This window comes from Sardina pilchardus, chromosome 6 (assembly GCF_963854185.1).
Source record: "Sardina pilchardus chromosome 6, fSarPil1.1, whole genome shotgun sequence".
In the NCBI taxonomy this organism is placed as follows: Eukaryota; Metazoa; Chordata; class Actinopteri; order Clupeiformes; family Clupeidae; genus Sardina; species Sardina pilchardus.
The window spans coordinates 11,323,881-11,338,072 of record NC_084999.1 but is presented as its reverse complement, the minus strand read 5'-3'; the positions used below and the strand labels follow the sequence as shown (position 1 = coordinate 11,338,072).

The 14,192-nt window shown below is 39.6% G+C and overlaps 2 protein-coding genes across 2 annotated transcripts in view; one reads left to right on the top strand and one right to left on the bottom strand.

Annotated features, from left to right (window-relative positions):
- Positions 1–2,885: 2,885 nt before the first annotated feature.
- cmc1 (C-x(9)-C motif containing 1) lies at positions 2,886–10,389 on the top strand. The gene is made up of 4 exons (XM_062538399.1): positions 2,886–2,996; positions 3,727–3,819; positions 9,577–9,667; positions 10,181–10,389. Exons 1-4 carry the CDS (start codon positions 2,978–2,980, stop codon positions 10,299–10,301), a joined length of 324 nt encoding a protein of 107 aa, XP_062394383.1. The 5' UTR covers positions 2,886–2,977; the 3' UTR covers positions 10,302–10,389.
- Positions 10,390–12,574: 2,185 nt separating this feature from the next.
- Positions 12,575–14,192, bottom strand: part of azi2 (5-azacytidine induced 2) — a 12,332-nt gene continuing 10,714 nt past the window's right edge. The window contains exon 8 of the mRNA XM_062538397.1: positions 12,575–14,192. This exon is cut by the window's right edge and continues 1,122 nt beyond it. The gene's annotated coding sequence lies outside the window, so the exon portion shown is untranslated.

Here is a 14,192-nt window from a genome sequence, read left to right as displayed (position 1 = left end):
TGGAGAAAGTGAACGCATAGGTGCACAGCTTCTGGCAGGTGCTACCATGGAGACACCCGCAGAGATGGGCGCTCGCTTGACTTGCCTGGTGCCCTCTGAGGATCGTGGATCCCACAAGGCAAGTTGAGGACACGTTCTACACTCACACACACACACACACACACACACACACACACACACACACACACACACACACACACACACACACACACACACACACACACACACACACACACACTGACATTGACATTGTTGACATTGTTGTTGGACTGCTTGCCTAGACAAAGGGCTGATTAATGTATCACTTACAACAACACAATGCAGCTGTTTTATCTTAAAATTATGGCTTCAACCTCATTCTGTATTACACTATGCAGCATTGTTATTATTGTGGGTAAGCAAGAGCCTTTTTGTCGATTTTACATGAATTTAGTCCCTTACAGCTAAACGGGTCCATATGTTGAAAATGGCCAGAAAGGAGAGTTCTTACAGTGTTACTTTAAAGAATGTATCACCTCCTCTACTCCAAATGCACAGTGCAATCAATACAGAAAGCCTACGAGACACAAAGTAGAGTAAAGTTAGAATAAATCATCCTGTGGTTAAACCCTTTGGTAGTGGAAAACTGACACACCACAGCCACTCCCCGGCTATCGAAAGTGACAGCTAGGCCTACTGTCTCATCAGGGGAGAGTGAGAAAAACAAAGATACGCCCGGCCTAGTGACAGACGGCCGAGCTACAGGTAGACAGTGACATGCAGCTGTTCGCTCATTGATGTTAGTTCGTGGTGCTTGTGTTCCTTGGTGATTAACGTCAACATCAAGCACATCCTATGTGCTTTGGTGGTTGAAGTTAAAGTTCATGGTGCTGTGATGTCTTGCACTCTGGTTAAAGTGCAGGCATGAAGGTGGTAAGGCGACTGACAGACACAATAACACTTCTCCTTCTCTGTCGTTATCCCTCTCTCTCTCTTTCTCTCTTTCTCTCTCTCATGCAACTTTGCCTTATAGGCCTGACATACTGCTACTGCTCTTCAGCTTCTTGGTCTCTTTGAAATTTCATTTGCTCCACTTGCTCATTTGTGTTTAGCTGTTCAGTTGTTGCCACTGTGGTAGGCCTGTGTGGTCTCACTGCCATAACAATACATGCAGTTACATTCAGCATTCTAATGTAATAGCACCCCAAAATAGTTTGCTCTCCAAAAGATTCAAAAGTTGGTCACAGTATGCACAGATCAACTGTGCCTTGGGCTCAGTTATGACATGCAACTGAGTCAGCAAAAGTGCTTTGAATGGCAGGTATTTAAAACGTTGTTAAGATGTTTCTTTGAATTCGGCTTCATGCTGCAGTGGGCTTTAACTTGCATTATTATTATTATTATTATTATTGTTGTTGTTGTTGTTGTTGATAATAATAATCATATTATTATTATTATTATTATCTAGATGCTGTGATTGTGAAGTCTGCAGAAAATAACTCTGGGTTTTCTCTTCATCCCTTAACTCACTTAACATAACTCTCGCTCTCTCTGTGTGAGTTTGTGTGTGCGTGCGCGCATGCACAGTGTTGGGGAGTAACGCATTACATGTAATTGCATTATGTAATTTAATTACAAAACAAATGTAACAGTCATATATTACAGTTACTGGAGAAAAATGTGAAAAAATCAATTACAGGTATTTTGAAATTTTTAAAAATTACAATTTGAATTTCATCTCAATATTGTCAGCAAAAACGTGCAAAGAATATTGTATGTAAAAAGAACTGTTTCCCTTCACAGCCATAGTTTTATACGGGACCTTCTGATAGGCTCTATCACGTCTACAGCGCCATCAGCGTAGGCCTACATGCCTGCCTGCAAATGTGTTAAGGATAAAGGGAAAAAAGGCTGTGACCTATCTGTGTGTCAACTCAGATTGATTTTACAGTAAAATTTGGCTTGAGGTCTGACCTTGTGGTGATTATCATTATATTATCCTCATAAAAAATGTGATGCTAATTCATGTATCAAAAGGGGCTCAATATAGCCTGGGAATGCCCATGCTGCCTTGTGCGCTTGTACAGAACTGCTGGACAGTCTGGAGACCAAGGCCGAAATCCGCATGGATTTGGGGACTATATATATCATTAAAAAATCAGAAAAGTAATCAGAAAAGTAATCTAAAAGTAATTAGTTACATCACTCAGATAAAGTAATTAAAATAGTTACACTACTATTACATTTTAAAAAGGGTAACTTGTAACTGTAACACATTACATTTCTAAAGTAACCTTCCCAACACTGCGCATGCATGAGTGTGTGTGCATGAGTTTTGAAAGTTTAGTGGAATACATATATACATTGCTGGGGTAGGAATACAATATTTGAAAGCTATCAAATCAGTTTTTGTTGTTATACAACAGAGGGATATGCTAATCCTTGGATGCAGTTGTCTGCTCTGAGCTCATTTAGGTCCATCACCATCATCAGTGCGTATTGAGTGATTTACCTACTGTAAACCTGCATGCCTGATTTAAGTAAGGGATAATGTATAGAACGCCGGTCATTATCGGAAAATAATTCCCGACAGGATGAACAGAACCCCGACGCTTGTATCCCAGAAGCTTTCATTGATGCTATTTTAATATTTGTCTAGAAGTTGAAATGCTGGAAAAAAGTTGCATTAGAAAAATGACCAGAAAGCTACCTCATCCAAACCCTATGAAACGGACAAGCGCAAATCACACCCACTCTTTCTAATCACAAATATCAAACCGGACAACCTGAGCTTTCTAGTGGTCACTGATCGAAAAGAACTTCAGTGCGCACATGCCTATGTTTTTTTCTCCAGTGTCTTCTCTCTGTTTTGCCCTTTGCGCTTGTCGGCGGAAGTACGTAATGTTAGGGCGGGTCTTCCATGATTTTGATAGGTCAAGTGTGAGGGAAGGACGAACGCTGTGTAGTGCTTTCGAAACTCATGTAACCGACTTTCACAATGGAAGCTTCCCAATCAGGTATTTTCAAAGGTCTTAAAACCGACACATGCTCGGCAATTTTGCGATCTGAAGCTGTATAGTTGTAATTACAGTGCATGCATAATCAGTCCACTTAAATTTGGAAGTTGTTAACGTTAGCGTGAGCTGCCTGGCAGACCTTGCTAGTATTATCATTAGCAAACAGCTAACGTCAAGTGAACATCCACCTTGCTACAAGGAGCTCTTTGAATGTAATGTGTCTCAGCGAAAACCAATAACTCCTGTACCAATTACTCGTGTAAAAAACATAACTTTAATGAATGCATTGTTGGTGTACTTAATGGTATTGCAACATTCATTCAGCCTTGCTAACACGTCCTTGTCATGTGTGTTGATGAAGCTCTAAAGGCCTACAGATAACGTTATAGTTCGCATGTCCTAATAGTGCCAGCTCGTTCAAATAATACCCAATACCCACGTTTTGAGTTGAGATGTGTTTGGAACTTACGTGTTGTTGACATTTTACATGTGTACAGGTGGACGTTACACTCTCGTTCAACAGTGTGGCACACCACTGTTAAATGGCTCAGTGAAATGCAATCTGAACAGTATTGTAAGGAAATAGCCTACAATAAGAGCCATAGACATTATTCTCCAATGTTAACTTCATTAACCTCTGCATCCTCACTTTTCGCCATGCTATTTTCGAAGTTTATTTGCCTTAATATAGTTTTTCTACCATGTTACATCAATAATTGCCTCATTACAGAAGAGCCTGTGTTGCGCCATGTGGAGAAAGATGTTTTGATACCCAAGATGATGAGGGAGAAGGCAAAGGAGCGTTGTGCAGAAAATGTTGCTGGTATGTCCTACATTTGTTACTGTTGCTACACTGCACATCAGTGTCAATATCTGTAGGTGATACTGAATATCCATATTTATTCAGTTTTTCTTATAATATCACTGGCAATGCACTGCATATATGTGCATTATTTTTTGCTACTCTCATAATGTCACTGCTAATACACTGCACATATTTAAAGTTAATTTATATTACTGTAAACCATTCCCTTCTTAGCTGTATACTATTGTCTTCACTGCACTATATATCTTCTAAAGTTTATGCACCACCTGCACTTTTCTGCTTTTTTGCACTTTGTTAAACGCAAACAGCTCTGTACTTTACACAATGACAGATAAAAACATAGCTCCAGAGAAGTGTCAGTTTCTCAGTGGAGCATTCTGTCTACTCCTCAGACATGTGCTCAGGTTTTAGCTTAAACTGATGACAGTAGACTTTCATTTTGGTCTCATTATATACAGCTACATAAAAAATAGATTTAAATTATTTGCCCTCTCCTTGTCACCGGATTCAGGTCCATTCCCTCCTACTTTACTCTGGCCTGAAATAGCTTTTAAACCCCTCCAGATCTCTCCGGCATTGTTAGTCTGAAGGCACTGCTCCAATTTTCTCCTGTAGGTGTCCTTCCCCCTTCCTATTTCCCTCTTCACATCTCCTCAACTTGTCTTTGTCCCCAGATCTAAAAGTCCTCTTCCTCTGATTAAGAAATCCTTTCAGTTCAGGGGTCGGTCACCCAGGATTTAGTATTTGGAAAACATTGTACCCTTTTAACAAGTACAGTGTTAATTCATACAGAAATATACAGTGCAACCTTTCTGGCCAAGACCAAGGCCCTTCGTCGTGGATTACTCAGTTTGGCTGAGCAGCCAGATCTAGGAAGACTGTTTGCTGTTCCAAACTTTTCCATTTGAGAATGATGGAGGCTACTGTGCTCTCGGGCACTTTCAATGCTGCAGAATTTGTTTTTGTATCCTTCCCCAGATCTGTGTCTTCACTCAACCTTATCTCTCAACCTTGTGGCTTTGTTTCCACTCTGGCATACACCATTAACTGTGAGACTTTATATAAAGAGATGTGTGCCCCTCCTAACAATGTCCAGTGAATTTAATTTAGGCACCAGTAGACTCCAATCAAGTTGTAGAAGCATCTCAAGGACCACTGATAGAAGTAGGATGCGCCAGAACTCATTTGCTCTCCTCTAGATATTGTAGGAGCATTTAAAAATCAATTCACTGTGTGTTTTTTTTTATTTTTATTGATCCAAACACATTTAGGGGGTGAGAGTTGAACATTTCGGAAAAATGACCCCATATAAGGACCACCCTAATGAAGAACTATAGACTGGTCTCCCTTTTCCCCTTCTTGTCAAAGTTTCTTTAGAAAGTGGTGGTTAGGCAATTTATTATCTCAGAACAACCTACCAGATCCCAAGCAGTAGCTAAAGCCTCTGCACAGTCACCAGTTTTGCTTGATTTGGACCATGACATTCACCGCTGCATTATCTGAGCTCTGATGAGTGTCTGCAATGTCGGCCATCGACAGTAGAGGTCACAGTCAAGACTCTTTACTTAGTGATTCTTAGTGATGCTCTTCATTCAATCAATAGTTTTTGGGATTTTCACATGATTCCAAATAGGTGGTGCACTGAGGTGGTGATTATTGTGTTTCATATGAAAGTCATTCATGCGAGTCATTCAGTTTTATTATATAGATGATATTCTAAGAAGACAAACTATATGCTATTTTGCTTCTGTCTGGGAGAGTAAGTAGAAGAATGAGTTTCAAGTAGGGCTACAACTTACTATTGTTTTCAGTCAATCTAGTAATTATTTTTTTTTATTAATCTATTGGTTGATCTCTAAAATGTCAAAACATTGTCAGTTTTTTCAAAAGCCCAAGATGACATCCTCAAATCCCTTGTTTTGTTCACACCCTAGACACTCAAATTAAAGGAGCAAAGGAGTAAATCCAGGATTTTTTGTCAAAATCAAAATGGTTGAAGATTAATTATTTAGTTGACAAATCAGTTAATTGATTAAATGGTTCAGCTCTTATTTGCAATAATAAAGAGACTATTCTGTCCATGAATTGCGGAATCATTTTAGAATCTTTGAATGGATATTTAGTTACAGTATTAGTCGGTTCTGCTTATTGGTTCCGGTTCTTCAATGATATTTTTTCATAATTGTTGGAAGTCATCATATTTTTATTAATTGCATAGCCCTACTGTCTATTGTTGCAGTTGCAGAAGTCCTGCTGTATGTGTTCTGCTTTGTGTAGCAGATACACCGTGCATTTGTTTTTCTGCTGTTGCCATTGTGTGAAGGTTGTGGTCACAATCTTTGAGTGCTGTTTATCTTGTCCGTGCTGTCAGACACCACACCTGAACATGACAGCCAAGAGCTCACATTGTGCAGGGGGGAGTGGTGTGGTGGAGGTAGGGGCTTGTGGATGGAAACACCCCCACCCCCTCTTCACTCATCAGGCAAAGCGGCCCCCTCGTTTTCACACCTCAGCCTCTGCAGATGCTGAGCTCAGTGGTTGATTGTTCCCTATTGCTCGGAACAAGAATCGACTTGCGTAAAGGCAGAGACCGTTTGGTATGAACGTTACCACAAGCATTGTTTTATTGGAGGTATTTCCTACTGCCTCTGTCAAGGAAGTAATGGTTTCACCCGTCATTTCACTAGCTTAGCCTATAGTATCGTTTCTTTGAAGTATGGCCCTGGTATGTGGTCAAGTTTGTTTGTTTATAAAGGACTGTATGGCACTGTTTTATCATTCCTGCCTTTTTTTATATTGTCATTTCAACCACAGCTAATGTGTGTTGCTTTTAGCTAAGTGTGGGTGCCGGTAAACCTTTCACCCCTATAGTCCCATGTGAGGCATCTTTCGGCTTTACTGCAGCTTTTATTCTGACAATGACTCCTCTGTAGTCAGTCTTCCTCTTAGTTTTTGGTCTTTGTTGTGAGCCGTCAGGCTTACTTAATCTGCGAATCACATTTGAAACATGAGTTTCTGCTCCAGCGAAGACATGATTGAGTTTGAATAGCTGCATGCGCATAATCAGGTGAGAATTAATTGACTATGGTTGTGCAAGCTATCCCTCAGCTGCTGGGCCTGCTGAGCCATCAGAGAGAGAGAGAGAGGGAGAGAAAGAGAGAGAGGAATGAGATAGATTTCAATGCCTGATGTACCGTTGGATCACTTCAGCAAAAACGTAAAGGAATTATATTCACCTTATTATATCCACTCGTGCCTATTTGCACGTTTGTAAAATATCTATGTTTTGGGGGGAGAAAACTGAAAAGTTGTATAGCTATGCTCAAGTGTACATACAGGCGCATCCTGGAACTGATCAGCCTAAATATAAGATATTATATCTGTGGGACTTCTTTGAGGTTATAGGCTAATTTTCTTATCTTTATCCATGATTAAAAAGAAATCAGATTTAGAATTTTCATTCCATAAAAGATATATAGTGGGGTTTTTTTTTTATGTCTAACTGTATTATGTATAACTACTTTGCTCTCACAGAATGTGCATGCTTGCTTTATTATTTTTTCCATGGTGTTTTTAGAAAAGCATATACTTTTAATGCAACACACTCATTGCTCATTTGACTAGCTTAGTATTTCAATGTAGTTTCATATGTATGAGCGGGATAGGTCAAGTGTGACATGCCATTGCTTGTATTTGCTTGTCTGGGGAAGGGCAGTATTAGATTTTGTCATTAGATTAGTCTCAGGATCCTGGCTGCTGAAATTGGTTTTGCTCAATCTCGTCTGCATACAGATGAAAAGTATCAGGATAATCACTCAGATAAAAGTAATTACGGGATGCTGTTTACGCTAGCTTTGAGATGCAAGGTTCTAATTAATGAGCGACCGAGAGCTCGCTAATAGGGTTCGGCCCCGGAACTCCTCAGCAGCTCTTTCACACTACGACCTACACCTTCCATCTCGAAAGAGCTAAGTTTGTGTGAAATCTCACTGGTGTCACCTTTTTCTAACACCAACGTTAACTTTGCTCAGGGGAGTTATCTTACAATGTGACAAGTGTGGGGATTTAGAGATCTGTTTACAATGATGACCTGGTCAACGGGCCAGGATTTTATTTTATTTATTTTTTTATTTTTTTTTGTTCTCATATTTATAAGCATAGTTTTGTAAACGTGCTTCTTGGCAGTGGGAGCTATTTTTGAAGACCTGAAGCAGACGCAATGGGGAACTCTGCTGGTGGGCCCTTTTTATTTTAAGCAGCCGGGGAACAAAGGGCCCCAAGAGATTAGACATCAGTGGCCAATTATGACCATTAGGCCATATTCTGATCTAAAGCAATATGTGAGGGCGCTGCATAACGCGTGTGGTATGCCAATGGTAGGTGGTTCTTGCGGTTATTTCACTGAAGGCCACAATCAGATAAGGATTTTGAAAGAAGACACACCAAACTCTTGGTTATGTTGAGACTTCGGTAGTTTAGCTGTAGGATTTCCTTCCCTCATTAGACCTTCTTTTTGTGGGCTAGTGTTTCAGTTCCTCTAGCCCCCCATCATATAGATCCCGAATGTACAATAGTTGACATAAAAGGGGAACTGGTTCAGGTTGAGACCGTTGTTCTATTTGTCTCCTAGTTTCTCTTTTGTCCAACACTTTTTTTTGTACTAATAGCTATTAGAGGTGCTGAAGACTGTATCTGTTTCTGCTATCTTGGGCATAAAATATAAGGTTGGTAGAAGCGGACTGGTAAAATGTTGTTAAAGTTATATTTTATGTTTTTTTTAGCCTTCATTCCCAAGACAGTGCTTAATCTAAGACCGCTTAATCTCTCAAAAACTGAGCTCTTGGTGTTTTCAGCAAAAACAGCCATTCCCCAACAGATGAACATCCAGCTTGACTCATCTTCACTCATCTTCACTGACTCCACGACTAGATCGGCACGTAACTTGGGCGTCATAATTGATGACCGACTTAACTTCTCTGAGCATGTAGCTATGTCTTGTCAGGTCCTCCTTTTCAACATTAGAAAGATCAGACGCAAGATTCCACACAGCTTCTTGTACAGGCCTACCTGCTTACAGTATGTATTAAGATCACTACAACTAATTCAGAATGCTGCAGCACGTCTGGTCTTCAATCAGCCAAAGAGGAAACATGTATCTTCTCTCTTAGTTACCCTCCACTGGCTCCCTATAGTGGCCAGAATTACATTCAAATCTCTCAGTTTGGCCCATAGGACACTGACTGGGTCCGCTCCCTACTACTTGAATTCAATTATCAAGATATACGTTCCCAACCGCCCACTACAGTCTTCTGATGAGCGTCGGCTGTGTCGACCAACTATAAACGCTAGGTCACGTTCAGGATTTTTTTCATTGGTAGTTCCACATTGGTAGAATGAGTTGCCCAGTACTCTCTGTTCCAACAATAGTTTTGGATCTTATAAGAGGGGTCTTGAGGCATATTTGTTCAATATGCACTTTGTTTATTAAGTGCTTCTTATGCTTATGGTTAGGATATTATAGTGTTGTTTGTTTTCATTAGACCATTGATAAAATTAATGTTGTTTTAATATTGCTTAATATGCAATAGTTATTGTTATTATGTGATTGACCTCAGGCTGGATTCGAACCTGGGTCTCAGTGGGCACGTGAACCGAATGTGGTGTTGCCCCTGGAGAAGTGATGTGATGTTGAGTGAAGCTTTTGGTCACCCTATAACCCCCTGTTCCAACCCCCCACCCCTTCTCTTTTTTCAGCCTTTTCTCACTGTTGTAAGGAGAGCGGATTCTTAATGGTGTTGAAATGCAGGGAGGAAAACGCAGCTCTGAAGGAGTGCCTGACAAAGCAGTGAGTGAAGTCTTATCCATATTGCATCCTGCTGACACAACACCAGGGTGTGTGCGTGTGCGTGTGCGTGCGTGCGTGCGTGCGTGCGTGCGTGTGTGACTGATGATCTGACCCACTGATGTGTGTGCTTTTGATCCTGCTCATGGTGTTAAAGTAAAGAAATTAGCTTCAATTAGACCTTACACCGGGTCCGTAACTGAAGTGCTCCGTTCGTGGAGCATAAAAATAGTTTTAGAAGACTTCTAAATGTTGATATATATGCGTTGCTTGGTATAGCCAGTTCCATTAATTATAGTGGACACTAGCTGTTGCAGCAGACGCTGCACGAATGGAACACTTCAGTTACGTTTTAGCCTCCCTGATAGGCACTCTGCCCACTACCTGAATTAGGGCCCATAAATGTTTCTACAAAAACAATGTATTGGTTTTGTTAAGGTAGTCATTAACATTTTATGACTGACTTTCTGTATGTTGTTTTTATTATTATTATTATTATTATTTCTTAACCAACAGTTACCAAGACCCTGCCTTCTATGAAGAGTGTAAGCAAGAGTATATCAAAGAGAAGCTGGAATTTTTGAGAACAGGCGTTGCAGCCAAGAACAGGATACAGAAGCTCCCAACCAGCATGTAGATTTCACCTGTCCTGTCTAAAGGACCACGATTATGAGAAGGCTATTATATCCAGCAATGCCTATTGCTCACTGCCTTGTACTGCTGAATATTTGTTGAAAAAAAAAGAAAGAAAAACAAAGCAGACATGAAGATGAGTGTATTCTTTTTGCTTTGAGGGACTTTTTGTGATTTTGCTTATATTGTATTGACCACTGGCTAGGTTACATGTGCCGAAGGCAATCTTTTCTGCTGGATAGCCATAGACTTTATAATCTTATTTGTTTCAAAATGCAAAGCAGATTGACTTGATCAAAATTCATAGAGACCGCCCTGTCAAATCAGATGACTGACATTGATGTTGTTTTCACCAAAGGGAGTCCGCTTTGTAGCATTGCTATAACATAGCTGTCCTCAGAATGAAATGATTTGCAAACTGCCACACAATGTTTCCAGTAGCGAGGAGGCATTTGAAATCTGTGTGGTTCACTGATAGTAGTGTGACCATGGAAAACATGAGATGTTTCAGGTGTAAGAGTAAGACCACAGTTTAAGTTAAAAACTCTTGAAGCATATTGTTGATTTATATAGGGAGAGCAATCTCACAATTTTGGATTGTAAATAATCAGATGTAATAATCAATGTCATTTGTGATTATTTTAAAAAGAATCTGCCTGTGACTAGTAAATATCCTTATTTAATGATGTGTGGTCATGTCTCTGTTTTGTTCTGTACCTGTACACAAAACTATTATAGTGATAATCAATCATCAGTGATCATCAAACTGTACTGTTGACCAGTCATACCCTATCCAGGCAGCTCGATGGTGTTTTAAGCCCCCAACGTCGTCGTCCAGACAGCGCTGCCACCGCCGACTTAAAGGTACTAAATCCTGACCTTAACCCATGCCTTACTCTAGCGCCTTCCAGGCAGTGCTGCCTTGAAGACCACGTTGGGCTTTGGGGGCTTGAAATACCAAGAAACATCCATCCATTTCATTGCAAAGCAGTTGACTTGCTATTGACTGTCTAATGTTAGCATCTAGTGGCAAACACTTTCACAAGTATGTGCTGACCAGAATGTTAGTTACGTACACAAGCACACCTGACTTGTGGGCTCTCACTGTATTGTTTGTGAGTAAACGTGAGCGATGGGCCGTTTTTTGATGTCTTTTGATGTCCCCCTACCACAACAAAAGAAAACAAACAAACAGCTGGCAGACATGAGCTAAGAGATTGCTGCATTGACTGGGGGGTTCGTCTGAGGCATTTCCTTTCAACTCACAGGTGAATCTGCAGCGTGAGAATCCAGCCCCACGCACCTGAGCTACATTTGGTAGACCCGTACAGTGAAAAGAAAAAAAATGTGAATGTCTGTGTTAACGGCACAGTTAGTGATCGTACGAGTTTTCAAACCCATAACATAGTCTGCCACAATCAGCAATAGTCTCCACATGATCTGCTGTACTAGCGGGCCATTCTGTGAGCACAGTGAAACAAAACCCAATCTCAGTAGGCAGCCCAGGCTCTAAAAACAAGGAAAGTGGAGGTAGTAGCCTGTCCCTTAAACAAAAACCAAATCCTGTGTTGAGTTTCTTTGAGCTACCTCTCTGGTATATTTCGTTTGGTCTTGGTTAAAACATAGTGTATGTTATTTTGGACAAAAACGTCTGTTTCTAAATCTAAACATATACATGACTTCCTGTGCAATCAGTGACTGCACTTTTAATGTAAAATGTTCTACTCAACCTTGCAATATTAAGGGTTAAATAGTATGTAAAGAAATTATATTATGTGTACTATACATAACAAAAAAGACAAAAAAAAAAAAATGCAAAAAACATGCTGACATTCATTCGTTTATTTAATTTAAATCATATTTACAAACAGTCTCCGGAGTGGTAATCCTAAAATATAATAATCCTTATCTACTGTACATTGCATTTTGATTTGCAAATCTTTTGCAAGAATATTGTATACGTTACTGCTGTTACTGTAAAAAAAAAAAAAAGTTCCTTCTTTGACTTCCTTCTCATCTTGAACTGAATATAAATGGTAATATGTTCAACTGCAGCCAGTGCTTCATACATTTCTGACTAGAAGATAGAACTCCAATCACAAGAGGTGAATTTGCTTGCTGGGAGGATAATAACCTTGGTAGCGACGCATGATTTCAGTGTCTGTATGTATGGGCAGCCAACTTCTCTTTTTGTCTCCAAAATAAGCCCACATGCCCTCCTAGTCAGCCTCAGTCAAGAAATGGTTTCAGGAACAAATTGTAAGCCTAACTGCCATGTCATGACAATTTGAAAAGATGGTTTAATAGACAAGTCAACAGACAATGAGGTGGCAGAGCAGTTTCTATAAAATATGGGCTGTATAGAGCCAACAAATTCCTAGCTTCAATTTAGAGATGTTTTATACACCATGGTCACCATTTATGTGATGGCAAATCAATTGTAGTTTGTATGTACTGAGGCCTACATGCATCACATGTCATTTGTGAATAAATAATTGTATCCTTTACATTACACTGAACATACAATATGTTCATTTGTGATTTTTAAATGGTGATTTCAGAGCAGCAAAGAAACAAGTCAGACAAAGAAACAAAAAGAAAAATAACTGACAAATCAATACCATACCTTCAATAACACGCCACAGACCTTCACATACATAGGTACTATCTTTGTTACGGCCCACTTTAGGCACATCACACCTCCTACAGTGGTCAGTCGTTACACTGCGCTGTCCCTTGTACAACCAATCCCTCACATTGTGAACTACCTTGAATGCAGTCACACAGCAGGATTCTATAAATAAGTCTTGAATCATTTCACATAATTACTATTGATATTGTTGCTGATAAAAACAACAGTTTGTGCATTTCTTCACAAAAGAATACAAATAAATTAAAATGTACATTATTATTATTATAGGGAGAAACCACCACCAATCTTTCTTTCCCAAATATCCAGTGATATTTTTGTCAGTGTAGAAGATCGGAAAACTTTCTCAGAAAAAAAAAAGCATTTTTGTCTCCACAGCTCCTCGAAATTGATCAGCTTGTATTTTCTAAAACATTACATAAATCATCTGGTTCAGATGAGTTTCCTCAGGGCTGGACCTACAACACTTTCCTGAGCAATGCAAAGATGACGGTCTTTATGATAACGACTCACTGCGTTTTCATAATGCCTCCCTTCAGGAAGCATAAGGTTCATCTTTTAACATGTGAGCTCCACATGGTTGCGATCCTTAAAGATTACACTCACCAACTGAACTCACAGACAGGTTCATGTTGAAGCTGCAGTTACTCAGTAGCCTGGAGTCATCTCTAATTGATGTCCTCAAGAAAAGTAAACCAATAAAACCACTCTAGGGTTTCAGATAGAGTTTCAGATATAAATGCTTGTGTCTTTTCTAGTATCTGCTCAGGATGACCAGAAGCATGTATATGTATGTATTAACTGGCAAGAGCTCAGAAATTCTCTCAATTTTTTTTACAGCAGATAGGAGAGCTTTTCCCTTTGAGTTCACACATAAATGGTTATTAAGAAGTAGCCATCATTACAATGTATGGAAACAAAGATTTTACACTCACATACATACAATATTTACACACAGTGATGCGCACATGAATGTGTGCATACTAGCACTACTATTCAAAAATTTGGGGTCTCTCAGAAATGTCCTTGTTTTTTTGGGGAAAAGCAAAATGTTGGCGAGTTAAATAACACTCCATCAATCAGAAATACAATGTAAACATTGTTAATGTAAATTACTATTCCGGTAGGCTTGTTTTTAATGCAATATCTACCTATGCATACAGAGGCACAACATGTCCAGAAGCACAGAACTTTCTTCTGAAAAAAATGAAAACTTGGAAAAAGAAAGGTGTTATGGACAGGCTA

Excerpts from the sequence above, each read along its gene's own strand:
- cmc1 (XM_062538399.1), top strand. Across the intron at positions 3,820-9,576 it reads TTGTGCAGAAAATGTTGCTG|CCTTTTCTCACTGTTGTAAG; the intron begins GTATGTCCTACA and ends CTCTTTTTTCAG. Across the intron at positions 9,668-10,180 it reads AAGGAGTGCCTGACAAAGCA|TTACCAAGACCCTGCCTTCT; the intron begins GTGAGTGAAGTC and ends CTTAACCAACAG.